Raw genomic sequence first — 27544 nt, forward strand, 5'->3', positions numbered from 1 at the left:
TAATTCTTAAGGGAAAAATAAGAAGTCCGTTGTATGTGATCCATACTGTCCAGACACGAAGCTCAGGCCTAAAGAAGTTGAAAACAATATCAAATATTATATTACTCAAAGCCTAGATTCAAAGCCAGGTCATTCAATTCCAAAATTCACCCACCTCAACAGCGCCCTCCTCCTGTTAAATCAAGATATTAAGGCATGCTTTTCCATTTCCTGATGTTTTAAAAGAATTTCCATCCTGGTCTAAGAGTCAGGGGTGACAACAGCAAAATGTTGCTATAAAACAGAGACAAGGGACTGGGGATACAGTTCAGTGGGTAAAGTGAATGATGTACAGGTTTGGAAACCAGAGTTCAGTTCCCCAGTGCCCACATAAAAGCCAGGTGTGGCGGTGCATGCCTCCCCCAGCACTGCCCAGAAGACAAGCTGATCCTGGGATCTCACTGGTCAGCCAGTATAGTCAAAACAGCAAGCTTCAGGCTCAATAGGAGACTTGGTCTCAAAAAAATACAGTGGGAGCTAAACGAGCACTAGAGGAAGTCACCCTGTGTTGACCTCTGGGCTTCCACACATGCTATTGTGACCATGCGCTCACAAGCACACAAGCGGATTCCTCCCATACACACACAGACACAACAACTTTGGAAGCTGCTAACCATTTTCAGTAACAGCAGAATCAGATGATATGCCAAAATTGAGTGTCTTGGAGCAACAAGAATGTTTCAATTATTTTATTTAATATTCAGACATGCATATAATATGTTTGGATCAAATCCACCCCTGATTTCCTCCCCTTCAATTCCTCCTCTCTCACACCATCTTTCCCTCCCAATTTCATGGGATCTCTCTCTTTTCTAAAAACATCCAGCGAGTCCACTTAGCACTGACAGTAAGTGCACAGTGTAGGACCATCTAGTGGAGCCCGGGTAGCCTCTCCATGGTCATTTCCCTGAAGAAATGGACTCCATTTACCCCCCACCACCACCCCAGCAGCCATCACGTGTCAACAGCAGATATATAGGGGTGGGACTTCCTGAGCCCCTCCCCCACCCATGGTGGGCATTTGGCTGGCTTGATTTTATACAAGCATTGTTCATGCAGTCCCACCCACTGTGAATTCTTGTGTAACTGGGCTGCTGCTCCCCCAAAATGCTGTCTTGCTTCAGGCATCTACTTCCTCTGTCCCTTACAATTTTTCTGCCCCTTCTTCAAAATGATCCCTGAGCTTCTGTAAGAGGGTGGATGACACAGACGTCCCATTACAGCTAAGCACACGCCACGGTTTTTATTCTCTGTTGACAAGTTGTGGATTTCTGCGTTAATCACCATCCAAGTTGAACCCATGCCTGAAACTATTAACTGAGGGAAAATGGTGCCTAGTTAGAGCATAGGCCTTCATGTTATAATTCCTTTAAATGACATAGTAACAAACAGCCCCCTCAGTTTCTGTCTTCCTACACACAGGTTGGCACATCCCTCCACCTTCATCAGAGAAGTTTCTTTTCGTAGTAGATGGTGATAATACAGAGACCCACAACCAGTCAACATGCAGAGAGCAAGAATATTGTTTACAATCTACTCTTTTGGGCCATTGGCATGAAGAAACTCTGGAAAGGGTAACAGCAGCTCTGTGCACCTGGCTATCACCTGTGTGACACGCAAACCCAACACTGAGTTGAAGACAAGTTATCTTTATGATTGAGGAACAGGATTATATAATAGCAAACAATAACAGAACTGATTCATGTACACGCACCCCCACACACAAACACAAACATAGCCTCAATCTAAAATTGTCACTGCAGAAGAGACGGCAATTATTCAGGCTCAAGGTACACACACACACACACACACACACACACACACACACGCACACACATGTTCATGTGCTTCTGCTTCAATATAAAAATTTAATATAAAGGTAAAATAGCCGCACAAACCTACAAGAAGAACAAGTTTCAAAGCTGTGAGTATGCTTAGGATGTGGTTTTGACTTTTACCTTTCAGTGCATGAAAATTTCCTGGTATGACCATCCTGCAGGGTTATTGATAATGGTCAGACACGGGCATGAGTCCTGGGAAAACTGCAAAGCATCATGGGATCATCTCCCAAGTCATTCTCTATAGAACACTGAGATTCCAGGAGACGCTGACAGGCATTCTGAGGGGCTGGCCAAGGGTCCCACAATCTTCCCTCCACTCAGAGAAGCCACAGCTTTGAGGTTCTTAACACTGATATATGTACTAAAGGTGTTTAGTGTTGTATAAACAGGGTCGCTTATGCAAATAACATCCTCTGTTAGTTTTGCATGTGACTTTAGTGCTCTCTAGAATATGATTTGGAAGTGAAATAGGCTGTGCAAGTGGACAATGGGGCTCCTGATCCAGATCACCTAAGTGACTAAATCTTAATGTTCCCCAGACTTCACATCCTGCCTCTCCTGTGTGAAACCGGCTGAACGGCAGTACACATGGGGAGTATTCTGTACAGACAGCAATTATAACGCCCATCGCGATAGCTGTGGCAGTAACAATGGTTAACAGCCACTGTGAAAGGACCACCCCTGTGCTATTCTAATCACACAAACAGATGATCTCATTGAAATGCCCAGCCATCGTCCACCAGACACACAAAGGACATTGCCACTTCCACTCACGGCAGACTCCACTTCCTTTCCCCACTCACATCCCCTGCCAAAGGAAATCGGCAGCCGAGAGTCTGTCTATGAAAATCTCTCTGTAAACCATTGTTACTACTGACTCTGCTTTCCCTGAATCATCTTGATTCATTAGACCCTCAGCATCCTGATAGAGGAACAGCCTCTGGCAGACAGCAGCCTTGGCAGTCCCTGGATGAGTTGGCTTCAGGCTGGCACCCAAACAACCCTGGAAGCTGGCTTTGCCTCCTGGATGCTCCCGCCACACAAACACATGGCTCCTTCTGACAGCTTGTACCCACTGCAGCCTAGCTGCCTGCCATCTGGGGGTGACTCATTATTAATCTGCCATGCTGGACAACCCAACCTTTGTGTGGAGGTCCCAGAGCAGAGCACAAGCAGGTGAGGCTTCGTTCGCTCCTAGTAGAGCATGGGAGCTCAGTGCAAACACCCGCCAGCCTTAATACATAACTGGAAGGAAAGTCTCCAGCTGTGCATGCTGGGCTATGAGTTTATCATTTTTCTTAGTGGTAGCATACATACATAACAATATAGCAGGAGCTCTCCTCTTCTTGAGATGAAAGAGGCGGGACTGGGTTCATGGTCATTGGGGTGTGTGTGTGTGTGTGTGTGTGTGTGTGTGTGTGTGTGCACATTTAGAGGCCAAGTTGAACCTCAGGTATCATTCCTCAGAAGCCATCCATCCTGGTTTTTGAGCCTCGGGTCTTGCACTAGGACCCAGAGCTTACTGATTAGGAGAGACTGGCAGGATGACAACCTGGAGAAACCTGTCTGTTTCTACCTTCCCTTTGCTGAGATTACAAGGGCATCCACCACATGAGTTCTAGGGGAACTCAGGTCCTCCTTGCAAGGCCAGCCCTCCGCCAACTAAGATATCATCGCAGACTTCTCATTGTAATTTTAAGCACCAGAAAGAGAAACATTTCCTTTACAGATGCCAGATGGTGGTTGCCCTTGTAGTCTTCTTCCAAATCCATTCCTAGAACCGAAGGCCATCCCTGTGGACAGATGTCATAGAACCCCATGACTGGAGTAATGAGGCCTCTGACACTCCCAAAGACACACTTTGTGAGATGTGTCCCATAAAGGGATACTGTCATTTGCTGCACGCGGTTGGGCCCACCACAAAGACCACACACAGGAACAAAATGAAGGTGTTGCAGCCCCAGGAGGAGGACCACAAAGATTCATACTAAACCTTAGACCTTGCTAAAACCAAAGTCTGACAAAATACCCGACTATTGTTGACTCCAAGTCAATGGCCCTGAACTAGGAGTAAGAACGGAAGGGGAAGACAGAGATTATGGACATTGGCTAACTCGCCCTCTCTCGTTTCATGATTCTGACGCTAGAGGCAGCCATCAAAGAGGAGGCCAAGACTCAGGGAAGCCAAGCAGGTCTTGGGTTTTCACCCAGTTCTTTTGGGTGAAAACATAGATCTGTGTATCCCAGTCTCTCAGCCAATCCCATGCTACTCAGCCTCCCAAGGGCAACCCATTAGCTCTCACAGCAAGACTATGCTTGTCAAGTTATAAGGAACAATGAAAATGGCTGTGAGTGAAGGTCGAGTGTCAGGAGGCTTAGCGCTTTCCACCTTATCTTACACATAAGGAAAGAATGAAGGAAGAAAACAGCACCCATCAGCCACCCCACAAAAACAAGGTGACAGAAGCAGACCTAAAAATAGACACGATATATCTGGTAGGAGCGTTCTGAAGTCTGCCAGTTTTCTTTCCTTCTCACTCAACCTACGTGCACTCAGTCACCTAACCATCCACCTACTCTCCCCACGGCTCACACCAACCTGCCTATCTGCCTGCTTTCTCCAAAAGCATATCCCCTCCACCTAGATCCTCAAGACTGCTCCGCTGCCTTTCTTGGAGAGTGTCTGTGAGCCTGTGTGCTAGGAGAGGCGTCTGTCTAGCTAGACAAGCTAACGCAACTCACAGGACAGCTGGAGTGTTCAGTTCTGAGCAGTGCCCTCAGTGCCACAAGCTGGGTGACAAAGATACACAAATGTTCGCTCTCAAAGTCACGGAGGTCAGAGTACAAAAATCAAGGCATTGTCACAGGCGAAGGTGCTCCTGAAGAGAAAGCTTCTGTGCCTCTCCCAGAGCTTCTGAGAGCAGCTTCTTGGCCCCCTTGTCCTTGGCTCGTACCTGCATGAGTCCAGCCTCTGCCTCCATTGTCAGATGGTCCCCTCTGTGTGTGTTCTTCTCATAAGGATATTCTTCACCTAGAATTAGTGTGTACCCTCCCCTAGTATGACCTCATCCTAAAGGACTGCCATCGAGCTTCACATGGCTGTCAAGTAAGGCTTCATTGAGGAGTTCTGGTCACTGTGACACCGGTATACCTCTCATGAGTATACTGTGGAAAGCGTAACCATCTGCCATGTGCCAAAGGCAGTCTCCCTGACTGGTCCTGGCCTCTGTGAAGTTCATGAGAGGCTCGCTACCCTGACAGTGCACAGCCTGCTGAGATGATCTTGCTACTTTATTCCATGCAGAGAGGACTCTCACGAGGCAGATCTGACCTAGGAATCCTAACTCTGAAAGAACAAAAGTAAAAATTAAAATGTCAGAAGTGACTAGATAGTTCATTGTATCAGTTGCTTTCTGCTCGTATGATGCAATGTCACCACCAAAGGAGATTTACAGAGGAAAGGGTTTCTTGGTATTTACACTTCCAGGAAGAGTCTGTAGTGGCAGTGGAGGCATGGGCACAGAGCTGAGCACTGACCACATACAGGGAGCAGAGGAAGTGAACCAGACGTGGAGAGAGACCGTCCTTGGTGAACACTTGACTCCTACAAGGCTCCATGTCCTAAAAGTCTCATAAAACTTCCCAAACAGCGCCACCCACTGGGGACTCGGTGTTAAAACACATGAGCTTATGCACAACTTTATTCATTCAAAATGCCAGCATTTCACCCTTGCTCTTGGCCGGCGCATGGACACACCCTAATGTGACTTGTATTTAGTCTAACTCAAAAGTCCTAATTGTCTTTTTTTAAATTTTTTTTATTTTTTATTTTATTCTTTTAATTTATTTATTTATTAAAGATTTCTGCTTCCTCCCCGCCACCGCCTCCCATTTCCCTCCCCCTCCCCCGATCAAGTCCCCCTCCCTCATCAGCTTGAAGAGCAATCAGGGTTCCCTAACCTGTGGGAAGTCCAAGGACCACCCACCTCCATCCAGGTCTAGTAAGGTGAGCATCCAAACTGCCTAGGCTCCCACAAAGCCAGTACGTGCAGTAGGATCAAAAACCCATTGCCATTGTTCTTGAGTTCTCAGTAGTCCTCATTGTCCGCTATGTTCAGCAAGTCCAGTTTTATCCCTGAGTGAGGTAAGCCAGACCCAAAAAGAGGAACATGGGATGTACTCACTCATATTTGGTTTCTAGCCATAAATAAAGGACATTGAGCCTATAATTCGTGATCCTTGAGAAGCTAAATAAGAAGGTGAATCCAAAGACAAACATATAGACATCCTCCTGAATAATAACCTTCATCAGGCAATGAAAGGAGACAGAGACAGAGACCCACATTGGAGCACCAGACTGAAATCTCAAGGTCCAAATCAGGAGCAGAAGGAGAGAGAGCACAAGCAAGGAACTCAGGACCGCGAGGGGTGCACCCACACACTGAGGCAATGGGGATGTTCTATCGGGAGTCCTAATTGTCTTTAACAGTCTCTCAATACTATTTAAAAGTCCAAAGTCTCTTTTGAACCTAAAGGCAATCTCTCAATGATAACTTCCCTGTTATACATGTCAACTTGACACAAACTCGAGTTATCTGGAGGGAACCTCAGCTGAGAAAATGCCTCCATAAGATCCAGCTGTAAACTAGCCTATAAGGCATTCTCTTAATTAGTGACTGATTGTGGGTGGTGTCACCCCTGGGCCTGGCAGTCCTGGGTTCTATAAGAAAGCAGACTGAGCAAGCCATGGGGAGCAAGCCAGTAAGCAGCGCCCTCCATGACCTCTGCATCAGTTCCTGCCTCCAGGTTCTTCCCATCTGAGTTCCCGTCCTGACTTTCCTTTGATGATGAACAGCAATATGGAAGCGTGAGCCCAAAAACCCCTTTCCTCCATAACTTATTTTTAGGTCATGGTGTTTCATCACAACAGCAGAAACCCAAGACACCCATATAAAAAATTACATACACCCAACATATAAAAGCACAGAATATACACTTTCATCCAGAAGGAAGGAATGTGAGCATAAGGAGAACCAAAGGAAGTCCAAAACCCAGCAGGGCAAACATCAAATCCTGTAGCTCCATGTCCAGGATCGGGAGCTTTATTAGCAGAGAGCTTAAATAGCTCCGCCCCTTCAGCTTTGCGGCCTATAACATACACCTCCCTCAAGCGGCTTATACTCCTTGTGTGTGGTTCTCCTGGGCATATGTCTCACAGATCTGGCATTTCCCACATCTTGGATTTCCACTGCAGCCCAGGCTTTACCTTCCCAGCTTCATGCAACGGCTGCTCAGAGCTCCCTGCAGGGATTCCAACCCTGCCTGGTATTACCCAGCTTCAGTGGCTCTCTGAAACCACAGAGGAAGAATTCACCACCCTCTCACTCTGGCATCTCTTGTGCCTCAAAAGCAAGTGCTACACAGAAGGCACTGCCAAGTTTGGCTGCCAACCTGGGAAGAACTCTTGCTCCCATGGCTCATATTTATAGGAGCTTTGTAATGCTTTCTAGACATGGTAAACTCAGGCCTTTTCCTTTCCCACATGGAAGGTTAGACGGGCAGTCTTTCCCTGGGGGCACCTTTCCTAGCTCAACGCAGAGTAGGAGGCTTTTCTTTAATGGCATTAACCTCCTCAACAATGACAATCTTTTCTTCACCACACGACAGGGTTGGAACCTTTTCTTCCGAGGCCTTTCGCCTTCTCTTCTAAGATCTGTGCATTTTCTTTCCGCCCCAGTTGCTGTTTTTTTCATTGTAGACCTTCATAAGCCTAATAATAACCATGCTAAAGATTCCATCTGATGCTGTCTCAAAATTTCTTCCACCAAAGAAGCTGGTCCACTACTTTTCATTTAGCTTCATGCAAGTTCTTAGGATACAGGCAGAAGGCAAATCGATTCTTTGCTAAAGCATCCTGTGGGTGGCCTTCAGCCCAGTTGCTCATAAAATCCTTCATAAAATCCTTCTTTCCATCTGAAACTTCCAACCCAGGCCTCCACAATCCATACTACTCCTAGCACTACGGTCTTCCAGGCTTCTGTTAGGATAAACTGTTGAGTTCTGCTTACAATTTTCTAGTCCAATGTTTTCCACGTTCCTCAAAACAAACAAACAAGAAAGAAAGAAAGCAAACAACAACAACAAAAAGCAAGATCAAGTTCTCAAGAACAACAACCCTGTTTCTGTATTAGTCACATTTTTGTAGCTGTAATAAAATACCACAGCCAAAGACAACTTAAGATAGAGTTTATTTTGACTTATGCTTACAGATGACTAGATGTCCGTAATAGTGAGGGAGGCAGGGCAGCAGAAGCAGGCAGCCTAGAGATCACATCTCAACCCTACCCACAGGAAGCAGAGAGCAAACTGAAGGTGGATTGAGACTATAACTTTTTAAAGCCTCGCGCGACACACTTCCTCCAGCCAGGCTGCACTACCTGCACTACTCTCCCCCAAACAGTGCCACCAACTGGAGACTAAGTATTCAAACATAGGAGCCTCTGGGGGACATTTATTGTTTAACTACAACACTCATCCACAACTGAGAATCCCTAATGCAAACTCTGTAAAAGTTCTTCAGATGTACAAAGACAAATATGGTAACAACAACAACAAAAAACTAGTGAAATAATGGTCAAAGTTCAGTCAGTTCAAGAGCCTAAAGCAGCCCACCTGGAGTTCTCTCCACCCACACACTACCTTTTTCTGCTTGCCCAGTGCCATAGGTTCAAGGCTGCTGTTTATGTCTGTAGATGGATATATATATATATGTCTCTTTCGAGTCTGAAATTAGGTGTGCACTAGCATGTTCTCCATGGATGGCTAGAACAGAGCTAAGGATCATCTGGGGACACATGGCTGTACATCTTTGCAGACCATCACCGCAATGATGGAATACTTGCTATTCCAGTTCCCACTGAACAATGGCATTGCCACAGGAGCAGCTAACTAGTTTGCATTCCCAACACTCGTGAAGTTCCGTGGTACTGGGTCCTCAACGCACACACAGCAAGAGAATCAATAAATGCAGAAAGAATATAAAGCAAATTTCATCTGGCATGGGAAGACGGTTGACTTAACACAAAGGCTCACAACCTGAGGTTGATCTAAAGAACCTACACGGTGGAAGGGTAAGATGGACTCCCACAGGTTTCTCTCTGGTTTCAGGACAGAATGCTACATAGCCTAGCCTCCGCGAAATTAATTAATCTCATTAAAATTTTAAAAATAAATATCACCACACTAGAGTGAAATTGTACTTCAAGTTATTCTCCTGGCAATCACACAGAGAGATTTCGGCTCCAGTTTCATTCTCTGTACATTCCTTTCTCTTAAACCAGGAAGGAGAAGGAAGCAAGGAAGACAGGAAGGCAAGATTGCTGATTTGGGAAATCTGATTACTTGGGAATAACTTTAATCCCATTAAATGTTGGCACAGATTCGACAGTACTGAATGTTGCCACCAGAGATCCATGAGAAAATGTGATTCCGTACTGAGGATCCAAAGCAAACACTCCCCTGACAGTCCCCAGTCACCTGCAGTCGCTGCCTTTCCTGCCACATTCACACAGCACCAGGAGGCTCTGCCCTTGCAGTACATCCTGGCTTTCATTTATTCATTGAGACAGGGTCACAGGTAGCCCAGGCTGGCCCTCAAACTAATTATACCATCAAGGACAATCTTAAATTTCTGATTCTCCTGCACCCCCCCCCCAAATTCTGCTGAGTTTACATGCTTGCACTATCGTGCCTGGATTTAAGCTTGGCAGTGCTGGGAATTAAATGTGAGCTTCATGCACGCTGGCAAGCATGCGTCAGTTGACCTACATCCCCAGCCCCAGCTTTGGTTTTAAATAGATGACCCAATGTCCGTGTAAATTAGGGTGACCATCTCAGTATCCCTGATACAGCTCTTATTCAGCCCCTGGCCTCCAGCGCCACTGGCGTCAGCAGCCCATGTTCACCTTTAAATTTGCCTTGGTTTGGACAACACAGTATGTGGTCACGCTTTGTGCATTCTCTGACCTTTATAGCATGCTCCCTGTTTTGGTTCAGAATCATGGAGGCATAGCCGAGCCCATCTGTCCTTTCCACCCTGCCCATTCCTTCTGACGACAAACACCTTCGGTGTGCTCACACACCGTGACGGCTGCCTTGCCCTGATGATTGCCTTCTGCCTCTTAATTTTCTCGTATTCTTCTTTCTCTCTGAAAATGTCTCTCTCCTCAAGCCCCTCACACATAATGAGCATAATTTCCATGTCTGTGAAACAGCCTCCGTCCACATCTAGCCACAGGGATTTCCCTATCAACCTCACGTGATAAAACAGGGTGAGGTGAGAAGGGTCTGTCTTCAGAGACAGGTGCCTTCCTCTCCCAGAAAGCCATTCTATTTTGACTGAAGTCAGCTGGTAGCACCTGGCTACAATAATGCCAACTGGTAGTCATTCTTCAAAGATGGCATAAGAGGGGAAGCATAAATCTAATACATAATCTATATGTGCATGCTGTTTCACAAAAATGGATTCACTTCTATGGAAGTTGCAAGCAGAGCATCTTTTTTGTCTGAAGTCTTCTGGAAGCAGTCACCCATCACCTTTCTTCAGCATCCTTGCAAGATAGTCATCTACAGAACACCTAAACATACATATCCTTAGAGCAACTTCTCCAGGCACCTAAGTACCCAAATGAACAAGTCTGTGCTACAGACTCGTAGACTTAGGTTTGCGTACCACCCACACCACAGTATCTAAGGTGCTTCTTGAAAATCACTTGCTTAAAAGTCCAGCTCCATACAGAGCTGAGTCAGCACCTGGAGCAGGGAGGAGAATAGTAAAATTGCTCACAAGTGCCTCAGGGGGACCGTATGCTCACTGGAGGGTCATAACTGCTGTTAGAGACACTGGGTATGAATCTGGAGTTCTCTGTCTTCCTTATGGATGGAAAGTCACTTCCCTTTAATTCAAAGCAGCTCTTTAAATAACAGTAGGCCTTTTTCTACATATTTCCTCCTTAATTCTTGTTTTCTTTATCAAAAAGCTCTATACCCTGGACCAACTAGGCCACTCTCCTGTTGATCTTCCATCGCATTCCATTGTCTCTCCCAATACGCGGCATTCAGGATGGCCATACATCACACTCTGAACTGGGTGGAGAGCTAGAAGGTCCCGAATGCCTTTGCCGCACACTGCCAGCTATGCGCTGATGACTCATTCACATTCCTACCAAGTGGTCATGTGACAAGCCATCTCAGCCTACACCAGCCATGGGAGGGCTCATGGCTTTATCAGCCTCGGTTAATTAAAAAGGTCCATGAGGCTGACTCCCTCCTCAGGGCTGCTTTGTCTCTATGTCTCATACATAGACTGGCAACATATTTCCTTTAGTGTGTTGTCTGCTCCTGCTCACTACGGCAGTTCTATGCCAAGTGCATGCTGCCTGGGCACTGCACCAGATTCTCGCACAGCATTTCCCCACTTCGCAGGGGAGGGGACTCCACTGAGTAGCCAGTAAGGACCTTGCCATGAGGAAACACAAGGGGGCTTTTCCTATCTCCTCATTTGTTTGTGACTTGGCTTAAGCAACATCTTTTCGGAAGATAGCTCTTCATCTTGCTGACATTTTTAAAATGGGGTTGAGAGGGCTAAACGCCCGTAGTAAACTCAAAGATGGAGGTGAAAGGGCACAGAGTTCTCACAGCCCCACCCTGGATCGCCTGCTAGCATCCTCCTTACTCGCCTTGTGTTTCTCCTGGCCTAGAGGTTCTGGTCGCCAAGCAATGATGGATAGAAACACTAACTGTGCGCTGAGAGGAGGAGGAGGAGGAGGAGGAGGAGGATGGAACTGCGTGTGATGGCACACCTGTAATTGCCACACTAGGGCAACTGGGGCAGAAGGATCTCAGCACCAGCTACCCAGTCAGTTCCAGATCAGCCTGCCCTACCTAGGGGCATGCTGGGAAAAGGAGGTGCCTGTCATTAATTCATATATTTGTCAAGAGAAGTGTGGCAAGCAGCTGTCCCGAAATGAGTGCCCAGAAAAGGACCAAGGGGAGCAGTCTGGAGAGGGACAGGACTAGGTAATGAGCCAGTCTGCCTGTTGCATCCATAGAGCGCATGTGCAATGCAAAGCTCACTTCCTTTCTTCCATTTCATATTATCTGCTATCCCAAGACCAATGTTTATACAATTATCTAAGACCTTCATGTTAATTCATTATTTATAGCATTTTAGTCCAAACAGCTGAGCTTCTCACAGATTTGGTTAATTTAATCAAACCCCATGCAATTATACTTTAATTAAAACTACATATGCATAAAGTTAAAATGCTGGTATTTAAATCAATCAAATTCACAACAAGATTAGAAAAAATGCAAACGATTAATTACAGATCCAAATTAGAAACAAAATTAAAAGCAATTTAATCCTTCTCTCTTTTTCTGTCTAGAAGGTAGCCATGACCCAAAGGTCATGAATCCTCAATGTCACACAGAGGTTGGAAACACAGAGTCTCAAATCCAAGTCTTCAATTCCATAGCCTGCTCATCGGAGCCATTCCAGGGCCTTTTGTTGTTCCCTATGTCCATTAAACAAACTTGACTTCCATTAAAAAAGCACACAGTTTTTCTAAACAATTATCTACTAATAAGGGGACCAAAGCTGCCATGGTGTTGGAGCAAGTGTTGGTTTTTGAGACTTGGCAGTTTTAGCAACCCAGAAGCCCCCAGGCTCCTTTCTCTTTTAGAAGCTCTTACAGAAGCTCAGTCTTCTTTGCTACAGAAACACGTTCACATATTATTTGATTGCCCTACATTTTCCTCAGACCATTTTCATGCATAATAAAAATATAATAAAAATCCTCTATATGTTATGACATCATTTTCTTAAATTGGAAGTAAGTCTTCTCTTCTTTGTTCTTTACTATTCCAAGTTTTCTGTCACTCTATTTTTGGGTTAATTTTTAAAATGTAGGCAAAAATTAATTCTACTTTCTCAACATTAAACTTTCAGTTGCTCCATGGCTTACTCTATGGTCAGTGATCTTTCTTCATGGTTTATTTTCTTTTTTTCAGCATTGGGAATCAAACCTAGGCCCTTATACATGATCAGCAAATATTCTACTACTAAGCTATATCTTCCGTCTTCCTGTGATTTAATGTTTAATTGTAATTGTTACCTTGGCACAATCTGGAACAATTGAGAAGAGAGAGTACCTCAATAAGGGATTGTCTAGGTCAGGCTGGCTGGTGGGCAACGTCTATGGCGTTGTCTTAATGACTTTAACTGAGGCAGGAAGACCCAGCCCACTGTGGGTGGCACCATTCCCTAAGCAGGCAATCCTGGACAATACAAGTGTAGAAAGGGGACTAAGAACAAATAAGTATGCAGGCTCCCATTCTCTCTCTGCTCTTGATTATGTGTGTGACTAGACATTTTAAGCTCCCGCCTTTACTCCCTTACAGTGGTGGACTGTGACCTGGAATAGTAAACTTAATAAACCTTTACTCTGATGGAAGAAGGTCATTGGTTAATTATAATAAAGAAACTGTTTGGCCCTCATAGGTTAAAACATAGGTGGGAGTATTAAACAGAACAGAATGCTGGGAGGAAGAGGAAGTGAGCTCAGAGGCCATGCTCCCCTCTCCGGGCCAGATGCCATGAAGCAAGCTGCCAGGTCAGACATGCTGAATCTTTCCTGGTAAGACTGATGCTACACAGATTATTAGAGATGGGTTGATCGGGATATGAGAATTAGCCTGTAAGGGCTAGAGTTAATGGGCCAAGCAGTGTTTAAAAGAATACAGTTTGTGTGTTGTTATTTCTGGGCACTATCAGGCGACCAGGAGCTGGGGCAGCAGGAACACAGCCCGCAGCTCCCACAACATTACTCCTAAAGTATGTTCTGTCACAGTAATAGAAAAACGAGATTATGTAACAATGTAACCCAGGCTGGTCTCAAATCTGTCATCCTATACCTTCCTCCTTGGTGCTGTGATTTTAGGTAAGAGCTCCCATACCTAGCTCCTGAAGATAAGTTTAAACCCTACATAGGTTGTACTAAATAGGGGCACAAAGTGAGTTTTAATAAGCAAAAATTGCCCCTACTCACCTGGCTGTTGATTTATCAAATCATTTCTGGAACTGTGTTCTCCAGATCTCAGTATGGAGACAGGCAAACCTCATCTACACCCCACATAGCCATTTCCACCCGCATCACAGGAATCCCACGCCCCATAGTCACTGTCCTGCCCTTTTCCTCTCCACACAGGCCTCTGCCACTCCATGAGCCACCATAAATGACCTTCCTCCTGTATATTCACCTCTTCTCTGACTCCTTCCCACAACACCCTCACGACCACTGTGGCACTGGGCATTATACTATGCTATGTGTAGCCTACCCAACGAAGCCTTAAAGTCATTAGAATGGACAACCTGGAGCTATGAAAGCTTGATTCTGAAGCTGTAAACCTTAAAGGCAAGCAAGAAGGTCTATGCCATGAGGATAGAGCCTTTTTTCCAAGCCCATCCTAGGATATCTGGAAACCACTCTCCTTCCATCCCCGCCATCTGCAGACATCCTCTGTTTCCCGGGAAGACTAAATGGGTACTGTGGGACATACTCACTGCAAATCGGACTTGGCAGTTCTCCTCCCCCAGGTAGCAGAGGTCACCCGAGACGTTGGTCTCCAGCCACAGGTGCTCCCCATTCACAGCATTCTCCTGTAAGACAAGACCCGCCCACTTCAGTTTTCTCTTCAGCACCAAGGGAGGAACTTCAACTCTGGATTTATTTAATATTTTTTTTTTTTAACGGAAGACACTTAGTGAGTCCCTGGAGTTTGGATCTTCAAAGACACTGCTGGGGCTGACCTTATGTATGGAAATTCTCTGGAAAGGGAAAATGGTGTTTGGGAACATTCATCGATAGCCATGATAGCTATGAGGTCTGTGAAGGCCTTATTCATGGATGAATCATCTTGAACCATTTTCAGCGAGTGTGGAAAAGGCAACTCTGAAGGGCTCCATGTAAAAGCTTGATTACCCAGACTCCACACTGTTGATGTGATGACACAGGAGACAAAGTTAGATATAAAAACAATTCCTCTACTTAGTGAATTAGCTAAGAAAGAGGATGATAGTATTAAGATGCTTTAGGTAAGAATGGCTGACAACACACTTATACTTAGCTCGCCTCTCTGGACTCGCAACACTGCGTTTCTACTAATCCAAACATGCTGCTAATTTGGTGAGGCCTCCCACTCAGTTCTAAAGTTTACTAACTAGGTGATTTGTCTGCTGCCTAAGAATACGCACTTCTGATGGTGAGCAGGGCTGCTGTGATGTACGACACAATGAGCCACAGCCCTGTTTTACCCATAAATGTGCAGTGTACAATAGAGAGGAGGGCGGTCATTTGGCAAACAGGATTCTGTGGTCTTCTTCTGATACACCGCTATAGAGAACATGAATTTATGTACTAATCGTATATTCTGTCTATTTGCTGAAAGAATGAAATATTGGAGAAAACACTATATTAGATTAACCATAAAGGAACATGAGACTAAGCCTATGGAGTTTATAGGAAAAGCCCTGCCGTTTTCTATCTTATTCCATATCAGAAATACAAGGGCTAGCTCTCTTTTGATGGAGGATACTGTGGGCTGAACTATGCCCCTGTCCCCAGTTCATATATTAAAATCTAACTCACAGCATGATGGTTTTAGGACAGGCCTTTGGAAAGCAATCAAGTCACGAAGGCAGAGCGTTCACTATGGAATCAATGCTCTTATAGGAAGGAACTCAAGAGAGCTCCCCTTTCTGCATACTCCTGCAGCAGGGAAGAGCCACCTGAGTTCACAGAAAGAGAAATCTACCTGCCAGATGGGAAGATGGTACTCAGTGTACCAGCACCTTGTCCTTGTACCTTTTGGGCTTGAAAATGATGGGAAATCAATGCCTGTGGCTTAAGCCACCCCAGTCTGTGGCAGACAACAGAAGATGACTTCAATAAAGAGCTTGACAGGATAGCCAAGTAATTTAAAGTCCGTCATACATTTGAGCCACTCTTAGGATAACTCATTCCAGAAGCATCCACACAACAGCCTTCCCGATGTCAGAACTTAGAAGAGAAAAACAGAAATATAGACCAAATGTTTCCAGCAGGAAGAGGGGGAAAGAGCACTAATTATCATGCTAAACAATGAACATATTTCTTCAGATTTAAATAGAATACATTTTCCTTTCTGGGTGAACAGTCTCAAACGGTTTCAGGAAAGAAAATGTGACCTAGGATCCAAATCAGTGGTTCTCAACCTTCCTTATCCTGTGACTCTTTAATACAGTTCCTCATGTTCTGGTGACCCCCATCCATAAAATCATTTTCATTGTTACTTTACAACTGTAATTTTACTACTGCTATGAATAATAATGCAAATGTCTATGCTTCCCAATGGTCTTCAATGACCCCTGCGAAAGGGTTATTTGACCACCAAAAGGGTTGTGACTCACACATTGAGAACCAAAGATCTAGATGTGGTTCACGCTCCAAGGAAAGTGAAGAAGTCTCAAAACAGCAAGAGTAAGATGTGACCCTGTACACCAGTGATCAGGCAGATAGGTGACAAAGGCCTCAAGTGCCTTTTTTTCTGATTTTTTTCTTCTCCCCCAGTAGTAATCTTCCTTTGATAAACAATGCTCAGTTGGAACATACATAGTAGTGGGAAAACAGACCTTTCCTTTTCTTGTGGGGCACCATCAGAAGAAAGACGAGACATGGGGCTGAACCATAAAGGGTCTCACAAAATGATGACCACGCTAGAGAGTAAAACACAAACGCGTTTCTTTAGAAGATGCCCTGGAGAAACTAGGCTTGCAATCTAAACCGCTACAGGAGTCACCTACCATCCAACTTAAACTTCTAACCAATTATCCAAAACCATCCCTTTTCATCTTGCGGTTTGACTCATTCGTGAAATATTTGTTCTTCAGCGCTGGCACCAGTCACAGAGATGCCGTGATGTCTCACAGGGGCAAACTGACTAGAAAAGTTGTGAGCTACACACAACATAATAACAGGAAATACAACCACCTTAAGGAGCCCAATATAAAACTGTTGCAGTGACGCAAACGTCAAGAACTTTTGACAGTAACAAGCCAGGTGTGCCACAGTGAGGTCCTGGAAGGGCAGGTAAGGCAGGCGGGGACAGGTAAGAACCTGGGAGTCAGACGATTGTAAGCACCACACACTAGACTTACAGGCCAATAGCTCCCAGGCCTTAGACTCCTTTTGCTCAATAGTATACCATCTGCAAGCTTTCAGAGACTCGCTGGTCAATCTTACCTCAGCTTCATTCACAGAAAGACCACTGCTTTTACTTAGCCCCAGTTTTCATGGGAACTTGATTTAAAAGAGATGAACCTTTGGAAGCGAAAAGAAGGCGGCTTTCGTGTATCCTTCCACCATCTAATGCTCTGGTTCTTAGTTTGAGCTACCTACTTAGTGGCCTGATAAAAATTTTAAAATATGTGGGCATGATTTCAGAGAGTCTATGTCAGTGAATCTCCATGAGATTTGTGGGTAGCAATTGCTCAAAGGTCCCAAGGTGGCCCCAATGTGCTTTGGAGTCTATGACCCAATAATAGACCTCACCCTCCCCTCCAAGCTTTTTAGATGATACATTCCACAACATGTCTGTGATAATACAAAATACTACATTGCATTCTTCTCTGTCTTGTACAACCACTAGAGAAGAAGATAAGAGAGACATGGCATGGAGTATCTCCATCAATTTTAAGAAAAGACACGTTCACTGCGAAGATCCCACAAGTACTAGGGAAAGAGAGCAACATGAGCAGACGTCTAAAGGGAGGGACAGAGTAAAACATACATTACTTCAATTTGTATGCTTACTTTGGGAAGTAGTTCCTAAAGAAATAATTCTAATGGGAGAAATAGGCAAGCATACACCTGACTAGGTTAATCTAAACGTCTCAAAGTGGGGAAAATGATCACAAGAAGCACAACACAACAGAATGTTGTAAAATCAAGAAGCGCACATGTAGAGATTGGTCATATAGAAAACTTCATAATATAGAATCACATAAATAAAAAATAAAATTCAGAACTGACTTGTATCATGGTCACATATGCACAGAAAAATTAGAGCTGAAAACAACAACGTACATCACTAGTTGACTCCTTGACATACATTCTTCTCCCACAGGGAAAGCTCAATGGAGAATTCTTATTATTTGTCACTTCCGTTGCACACCATTCTGGTTTCTTGAGCCCAGTTCCAGGTGTTCTTTCACAAACCAATACTCTTCCAGATCATCAGTGACATCACATGGCTGAATCCAATAGCCAATGATCAAGTTTCACATTCATCAGCAACTTCCAAACTGATGGTCTCTCGCCTCATCCAGAGGCACTGTCTTCTACTCTACAGCTTACTCTTGCTAGCCTCCGTTGTTTGATTTTCCTTATTCTCAAGTTTCATTGCTGAAGGGTTCTACAGTTCGGTGCTTAGATCTTTACATTCCACATCTTCCACCTACATTTGGTCCTTAGATGGCCGTCCTGAGTTTCCTTGGCTTTGGTACTTGCTGCATAAATTGTTACCTTCCAACTTGTTAACTTAATATGACCCATCTTCTTAGAGTTTCACTCATAAACAATTGCCCACACCATCTCCCCAGAAGACCTAATAAGCATCTTAAATCCTTATGATGTCAAGAACGTGATTTCCTCCTCTGATATGCTCTTCCTTGTCTTGGATTTTCAGTAAATGGCATTACCATTCTTCCTACTTAGGCTAAAACTCTGAAGTCCTCCTATAGCTCTCTCTTATTTGCAACTAATCTCATTTCATCTTAATTTCAAAATGCACCTGAGGTCCATCCAGCTACTTCCCAGCACTTCTACTGTTACCTCTAGTTCTGGTTTAGAACATCTCAATAGCCAATCACACCTAGTATCCCTACTTTTGTTTTGTTTTTTATTTAAATCACTGCTTGGCCCATTAGCTTTAGCTTCTTATTTGCTAACTCTTATATCTTAATTTAACCCATTTCTAGTAAACTGTGTATCACCACAAAGCTGTGGCTTACAGGGTAAAGTTCCAGTGCCTGTGTCCTGCTTTTATGTCCACCTTCATGATCTATTTTTCACAATGCAGCATCAGCAGTAGTTGTGGGTTAAAGCCTGAGACTTTCTACTTCTCTACTGCTCCCTGCCTCAGCCTAGGGAGCCCTATGTGGAGACCGTTACTGAGGTGAAGCGGGAGTTTTCTGCAGTAAAGAATTTCAGGTAAACCAGAATTAAACAGAGCTGGAGTTCATGAAGAAGAGCCTTTTAACAGACTTTAGCACAGACATTAACAGAGTGACATGGTGTATGTGTGGGGATAAAACATATTCAAGTATAAACAGGCTTCTTGGGAGACACTGGATCTTAAGTTTCTGAGCAAGAGCCATAAATATGATTTGTTTGGTTTAATTTGGTTCTTTTTTTTTTTTTTTTTTTTTTGTTTTTTCGAATCAGGGTTATGAGCACAGTATGGAGCCTGTTTCACATGTTTTTTGCTAGGATCTCATGTAGCTCGGGTTGTCCTTAAACTTGCTACACAGCTCAAGATGAGCTTTCAACACTTTGTCCACCTGCTTCAACCTCCCAAGTGCTGGGGTTACAGGCACGAGTGAGCCACTGTGATTTGGGTGGCTCTCAACTTAATCTCAAATAGTTGCTAAGGATCTTTATTCTTCCCCTTTCTCCCTTTGCAATAAATGATCTGAGAGGGAGGGTACGTCCAGAGGTGCCTGAGATGGGATTGCCAATTAACAAGGTAAATCATGCGTCAATTGCAGGGTTACTGGAGAGGATACTTGTGAGATTTCATAGAAAACTGAACATATGCTAGTGGGCGAAGTGAAAGGCCATACTCAAAGGTCATGTTCGCTTAGGCCTCTGTGCACGTCTTCCTGTAGTGTTAGCACTTGAATTTGTAGCATCTTTCTATTACCAGAACATTGTCTCTAGAGCAGCCTTCAGAATAAACGTTAACAGTGCTGGAATTCTTACTCTTAGCCGGAGAGAGACCACACCCACATTCCTGGGCGAGGGGCTACGTTTCCTACCTATGTCTCCTTAATTTTCCCTTTCTATCTAGCTTCAAAATAAAAACCTGGTCAAGTGGCTGGTCTGCTTGCTAGCTACTCACGCTGATGGAAGAACCTGAAGTCTTTCTCGCATAGTCTTTGGGTGTCTCTGTGTTCTCTTCCTGTTGGTGGTCTCTCAAGCCCTAGTCTTCCTGCCTCTTTTCCTGCTATGCTTCTATCCAGGAGCTGACTGACAGGCACCCTGCTCTCCTTGCTGTTTCTCAAGCAGAGTGGAAGGTCTCAGGTCAACTCCACTGAACTTGCTGTCCTGTGCTGAAGCCTTGTATAAACTTGATGTCAGCATTGTGTGTTCCTCACTTCATCTAGGTTTGCTCAAGTATTCTCATCAAAAATGGCTCGCTACACATTTTTTTTTTCTTTACCCAAATCCTTTACCTTTCTCTGGACTAATTTATATGCCTAATTTCTGTTTGTAGTTTGGTCATCAGATCAACAGTTATTTCCTTAACAAGTTCTCAATGCCCCATAACCCAAGTCAAATTATTTTGCTAGTTTCTGTCATGTTTCATGTTTCTTTTTCACTATCTACCTTAAGTGGCACTTATTCATATGTTGGCATAATTATTTGATTGACATTTCCTTACATACTAGATTTTAAGGTCCATAAAAGCATTATATTTACAACAACTTGCTGTATGATCAATAGTAAACCTGAATACACTTTAAAAAATAAAACTAAAAAATCATTGAATAAATGAGTAAATACATATTTTTATCACATCTAAGTGCTAGAGGCAGAAAGGAAAAATTACTGTTATTTTATGTCCTTTAGTTTAAAGTCATAAATTATAACACGTGGAAGTCCAACATAGTGGAGGCATGCAAAAATATGATGACATACTTTTTTATTTTATTATTATTTTTCTTTATTTTTGTTGAGCTATACATTTTTCTTGGCTCCCCTTCATCTCCCCCCTCCCCTTCTCCCCTCTTCTACCCACACTGCATGCTCCCTCCTCCCTCCTTGTTTGCATGGTGATGCTCCAGAACAGTGAGATTAACAGCTTTCACTGAGTTACGCATGCTTACCTAGTGAATTCTCCATCCTCAGTCCAGTCTCAGAGATTCCTAAATCCTACCTAATGTTAGAAGTGAGAGTGGTCCTAAGGACTCCTGAATTCTGCATGGAGAATGCCTGGGTGCTGTCACCATTAGGATGAACTAACACATGACTGGCTTTGGCTTGCTTTCTACATTTCTTCTGACTCCTTAGTGTGATCTAATAACATGAGCTCTGTTATAAAGTAGATAGGCTACTTAGTAGTCACACGATTCAGGACCCTCTCATTTCCCTAAACCCCAGTTCATTTATCAGTAAAATTATAAAAATAAATGCTCCTCTATCCCATGGTCACTGGGAAAGTTCAGCGCATGAACAAAATATGTCAAGAGTGTGCCCATGATAAGGAGTTCGTAGGTGTTTCTTTCCTTTTCTTTTTAATCATGTTGCTTTCACTTTCTGATTTTCTCTCTTCTCCTTAATCCATATATCCTGACATTTTTCAAATTTCTTTTCTTGGTCATCATGACAGAGACTGCCATTCATCAAAATCATTTTTCTCCTCTTCTTGAACATATAGCTAGATCTAATTTCCCAGCTTCCCTTGCAGTTGGGAGTGGCCGTGAAAGCAAGTACTAAACAAAAGACCAGGAGCAGAGGTTCCAGGCAGGGTCCCTCATATCTACCTGGAGGGATCAACTCGTTTCTTCAGCCACAGTGACTTACTGGGATGACCAGCCTTTCGGACAATTTTAGAAACCTCCTTGAGATGTCGACATAGCGGTCAGTGTCTGCCCGTGAATAACTGTGCGGAGTCTGGCTCAATCTAACCACCTAGACTAGTCCTGGTCTATGGCGTGGATGAGAGGGAAACAACTCCATATTACCACATTACACATCCGAGCCTCTTCTTCACAGCAGCCTACTTTATCTGCAAGGAATGCAGCCTTTTCTCTTGGTTCTTTTGTCTAGGTTTTCTTTTGTGCCTGAGTCTGTACCTAGCTTCCTTAGTATCCACTGGACAGCAAATATAACAGAGACCCAGTTTCTTCTGATAAATGCTCTGGCTAATTTTACACTGTCATACACTCGGTTCCCTTAAAATACACCTATGATTGTGCCCCTCCGTGTTCTGAATGCTTACCTGAGTGTCTGTTACTCACGAAATGAAGGCCACATTCAGTCTGGCACTCTAGACCTTGCACCAGGCCTGCCAACCAATCTATCCTTATCTTATGTGTCTCCCTTATTACTGTTCTTTAATCATATTTTATTTCTGGTGCCATGTTTTGTTGATTAACCTTCCCAGCTGGGAACACCTTTCTTGCTTCCTTTATACAAATCTTCCTTGAAATGACATCTCAAATAATATGCAGCTCAAAAACTATGCATTTCAAGAAAACAGAAAAGTAACCACCTGATTTTTAAGAGATAGCATTTTTTTATGGTCTTTGGAATATGGAGACAAATCTCCCTGGATAGACAGACAGACAGACACACACACACACACACACACACACACACACACGTGTACAAGCACATGTGCACATATGCACTCACTCACACCAACACTCAGCTGTGATCCTTACATGCATATTTACACAATAGATATATTTATGACCCTCTATATATGTATATATGATTATATATATGATTATATATTCATATATAAATGTTACACAGACACAAATAGATAAATATTATTACTTGCCCAAGTTCAGCAAAAATCCAAGCGATGATTACAGATAAAAAAGTATAAATATAGGGGAGTGTTATAGATTAAATAATATGTATAATAAGTGCACCAGCAGGAGCGAGGCATATAGATACACATAAGCAATTCCACCGTCCAGGAGTCTGAGACAGAAGAAATGCTAAAAGTTCAAGGTGGGTCTGGGCTACCTAATAAGTTGCAGGTCAGTCTAAGACACAGAGGTTCTGCCTCAAAAAATGTAAGCCAAAAAGGTAGTGCATATGCACCAGAATCAAATAACCCAGAAAAACAAAGATATGTGATTAGAAACGTTTTTAAATAATTGGAGTTACAAATGATATCTTCCTTACAAATATCCATGAAAAGTTTTTTGAATATTAAGGGCAGACTGCCTGAAAATATGCAGGTTAGTAATAGGTGGCCACGTGCCTTGGATGGTGCACACAGGAGCTGTGGAAGACGGCTGCTGAACACTGGGAATGAAGTCAGCATTGACTAAGCTGTGCCATCAACACAGAAGCCACAGTTTAAAGACTGAGCATGAAAAATGAGTCTAAAGTCCCCATATAGTGACCATCTGTCCCTTCAATATTGAATGACAGCCTTTGGGGTCGAGCAGGTGAGACAAAACATGGTTCTAAAGTTGGGTCCCCCTGTTGACTCACATTGTCTTAACGTGACTCCCTACATTATTTATATTTATTTTTATTTTTATATTTTATACTTATAAATTATATTTATATTTATAATCTGTGGCTCACATCTGTCTCCACTAAAGAGAGTTAAACCATCACTTCCCGAGTGTCAGAGCATTTGGATCAAGACACTGCAGACCCAGGGAGCTAAAGAATCTGTGATTCCTCTAAGAAGGCAAGCAATTTTGGCTGTTGATCCTGGTTGCCAAATTGACACAATCTATGATCACCTAGAAGACAACCCCTGTACTTGTCTGTGAGGGAGTTTCTAAATTGGTTAATTGTCATAGGAAGACCAATCCAAAAATGTCCATACACCATCCCATGGACTAGAGTCCCTGAGCACAGAGGTCATCTCTCCCTGCTTCCTAGTGTGGACACAGTGTGACCAGCTGCCTCCTTGGCCAGCAACCAGCCTTCCCTGTCATGACGGACTGAATGGATGGCTTCTTAAACCACATATCAGAATAAACTCTTCCTTAGTTTGTTTTTGTTAGGAATATTGCTGCAGGAATGATAAACGGTAATTACATAGTGCTATCTCTTAAATTACCCTGAACTCAGAAAATATAGATAACCAATCACAGTAGATGGGTCCCACGATGACATAGCTATCCAGGACCAGAGGCATCGTCGCACTGATTTATGTGAGGTATTTTTCTTATTTTCTCATTGCCTCAGTTTTTTGAAGTAAGGATGAGAGACAAGAGTATGGGAGGGAGGAGGGGCTGTGATGATGTCACCAAACCTGACACCTAGCACAGGCTTCCTAGGCTCACACTCAGGACAGGGCTGCCATGAGAAGACATGCAGAAAACACTCACATGTGTAAGGACACACACACACTCCTGTTGGCAGACACACTGGCATTCACACACACACACATGCCCCCAGCTGCTTCCTGGCTTTTCATTCAAGGTTTCTAAAGAGATAAAGTGACCTAATTTCCTAACCTAGTTTAAAGCATCTCTGTGTGAAGACTCTGGTTCCCTGATCTTGTCCCTGAACTGAACTGTGAGGCAATGTACCAACTGTGCTGTTCCGACCTGCTGGGGAGCAAGCCTGTCTTTGCTGAATGTCATCAGCTAGAGGAAAGGAATGCTGGTGTGGATTGGGGGTGAGGGGTGGGGAGTTGAGCTGGTTTTGTTTGAGCTGAAATTCTGTTTTCCAGGGAACGCTGGGTGGCAGGATGTGGTCCGGTGAAGAAATGAAAGAGACTCAGAGCGGATGATGGTGGACTTATGATTGACATGAGCTCTGTTGCCCACCCCCCACACTGGCCTGTGGCTTGCTCCAGGCGGCTTAATGGGCAAAGCAAAATTACAAAAGAGTGGGAACAGAAGCGAGAACTACCTCCAGTATTACTAGCTACAATCTTAAAAACAGAGGCGAGCTCTAATTGTAAATTGAGTCACCTTTGCAGAGGAGGCATGCGACATTTAAGAAGACACATATTATCTGTGGCACCGACACACTTCTAAATGGGCTAACTCACTCCAAATGGAGAGCTTGGACTCCAGCCCAGGAGACGAATATTTTTGGTTTCTATTTTGAACATCACTTCCTCCCCATTCTAGTAATTTAGCTTATTTCCTCCCAAACTGGCTTGGCTGACATGTGTCTTAATGGTATCCAAGGGAACAGCCTCTCCTGGTTGTTTCTGGCAGGGTGAAGAGAGGCCACTAGTAGGAGGGGAAGACCAGGCCTTTCTGTGTGCGTGATAATCTACCTCACTGAGCTACACAGTAAGAAGAACCTGAAAAGGGGGACCACTTGGCATTAAAACAGGTCCTATTGGTTTCTTTTACAAGTTGGCTTTGGAGTCGTGTTTAGCAAGCCTTTCAGGAACTAGAGATTATTTGAGTGCCCATCAGTTTCCAAGTTCACTTCTTATTGACCCAGCAGAGGAGTTACAATCAATTCATGTCCCAGAATCAGTAACCAGGCAGCCCTTAGGCTGTCCTGTACTCTTCACTTTGAAGAGAAAACAAACACACTGCCTAGCTCTTCAGGAAACTAGAGATCTAACAAGACCTCAGATAAGCCAAACAAAAAGCTCTACGTTGGTTCTGTTTGCAAGATGGCTCACTATGAACAAAGGAATGTACACAGTAATTGGGATGTGTGAAATGGCCTAAGTAAGAGATATGAGGGCCTAGGGAGGGAAAAAGTAGAAAGGGAAGAAAAGAGGAAGGGAGGGAGAGAACCAAAAGACAGGGTTGCTGCAGATGGATGCTCAAGCCTGAAAACCCTTCCTATGCTTTATGCAAAACAAGAAAATTCCCCAATTCCTCATTTGGACTCTTAAGCAGAAGGGTCAGTTAATACACAGTGTACCTGGCAGAAAAAGGCCAGCATTTTAAAAACCAGTCTGAGTCATTTAAACTCTTACAGAAAAGGCCGGAGGACACTGAAATACACCTAACCCTCTCCTCCTTCCTGAACATTCTGTGCAATTGGGTACTGGCCACCGCTGACTTCTGTCTGCTGCCACTGATAACAATGCTAAGGGACGCATCTGTTCCAGAGCCACATCTGAGTCTCCCAAAAGGGCGTGTCCTTCTCTTTGCTTTCCTACTGGACTTTCAGCAGAACACCATTACAGGGTGCCCAGAATCATCAGGGAGGAAAGAAGAACAAAAGACCACATCACACCCAGCCTGAGCCCCTATTTGCGCGGCCCCTATTGTGTATCCAGAGCCTCCCACCACCAGCCAAAAATACAGCTTGAATGAATGCTACAGTATACACCTTTCCATGGGAATCAGAAAATACCGCCTGTTAGTCTAATGCTGGCTTAGGCAGGACACTTAGTAAAAGCGTTTGTTGATAACTGTTTTCAACATCAGCCAGGACTAGAGAGGGTCCTTTCTCACATCCCAGTGGCTCTCCCCGCTTCCATTGTGAACTCTCCTGGCCCAGGCATTGCTGTGTTGGGTTCCCACTATTTATTTCTTTCTATCGATGGATTTTTAGCTCCATTTAAACCACATCTTCATTACCCTCTTGATCCCAAGGAACCTGCCCAGAATGCAAAACAAGGATGGTAGCATTGGCTGGGCCAGAAAACAATGTCCGAGTGCATAGGAGATTCCACTGTGGCAGACATACTTTAAACCTTTAAACGTACATCCATAGGCAGCTGGGCTGAAACAAGGGGATGAGGACATGTGCTGGAGAAATGATAGATAGCCTTTCTAACATGATACTATTCATAATGACACAATGATTCTTTCTACAAGCGGAGAATGATGTTAGATAAAGATGGATGCCCACAAGCCAAGAATGATGATAAGACAGCTATCTCTCGCCAACTTAAACAGACTGAATACTTAAATTAAAGAGCTGACGCTATTAAGAAGAAAATACAGGACACTTGACACTGCGTGAAAATGCAGGAGACAGGATTCAGGATACTTTGATGGGATGGACTTTCCAAGCAAGCAGGGTCATATAAAACTCAAACACTTCTACACAACAAAGATAGCAGGTAACAGAGTTAAGGCCTGGGTGGTAGGTCTAAACCAACATGCCTGAAAAGAAGACATGCAAGCTACCAGCGGAGAGATTTTTAAACAGTAAACATCACTAATACAAATCAAAACTACAATGGTATCACCCTACCTTTGCTAAGAATGGCTCCCATTGGATAGAAGCTAACATGTCCTGTAGAGGATGTTGAGAAAGGGAACCCAACATGTTGGTGGGGGGAACAGTAGCAGACACAGCCATAAGAACACAATGGATGCTCCGGAAAAGTATCAAAAATGAAACCACAGGCTGACTTAGCCATCTCACTCCCAGGTCTGTATCCGAAGGAAATGAAAATTCTTCGATTTGCATAAGTAGGAGACACATCTGCCTTGTTCACTGAACACTCTTCACAGCACTCAGGAAACGGAAGCAACTGTGAGTGTCCATCAACAAAAGAGCCCAGAATTTGGGAGGAAGAGACAGGCGGACTACCGGGGCTCCCAAACCAGCCAACAAGTCTAGCCTATTCATCAAATTTTAAGCCAATGAGAACCCTAGTTTCAAAAAAGAAGAAGAAGAAGAAGAAGAAGAAGAAGAAGAAGAAGA

General features: G+C 43.9%; 1 protein-coding gene across 3 annotated transcripts in view; it reads right to left on the reverse strand.

Moving 5' to 3' along the window:
- Positions 1–27544, reverse strand: part of Dgki (diacylglycerol kinase iota) — a 446406-nt gene that overhangs the window by 267352 nt on the left and 151510 nt on the right. For all 3 annotated transcript variants that reach the window (XM_005365831.2, XM_026788536.1, XM_026788537.1), the window contains exon 3: positions 14503–14598. In XM_005365831.2, the coding sequence (XP_005365888.1) occupies positions 14503–14598 (96 nt within the window). The remainder of the gene's footprint in view (positions 1–14502; positions 14599–27544) is intronic.

Source organism: Microtus ochrogaster, unplaced genomic scaffold, assembly GCF_000317375.1.
Source record: "Microtus ochrogaster isolate Prairie Vole_2 unplaced genomic scaffold, MicOch1.0 UNK4, whole genome shotgun sequence".
Taxonomy (NCBI): domain Eukaryota; kingdom Metazoa; phylum Chordata; class Mammalia; order Rodentia; family Cricetidae; genus Microtus; species Microtus ochrogaster.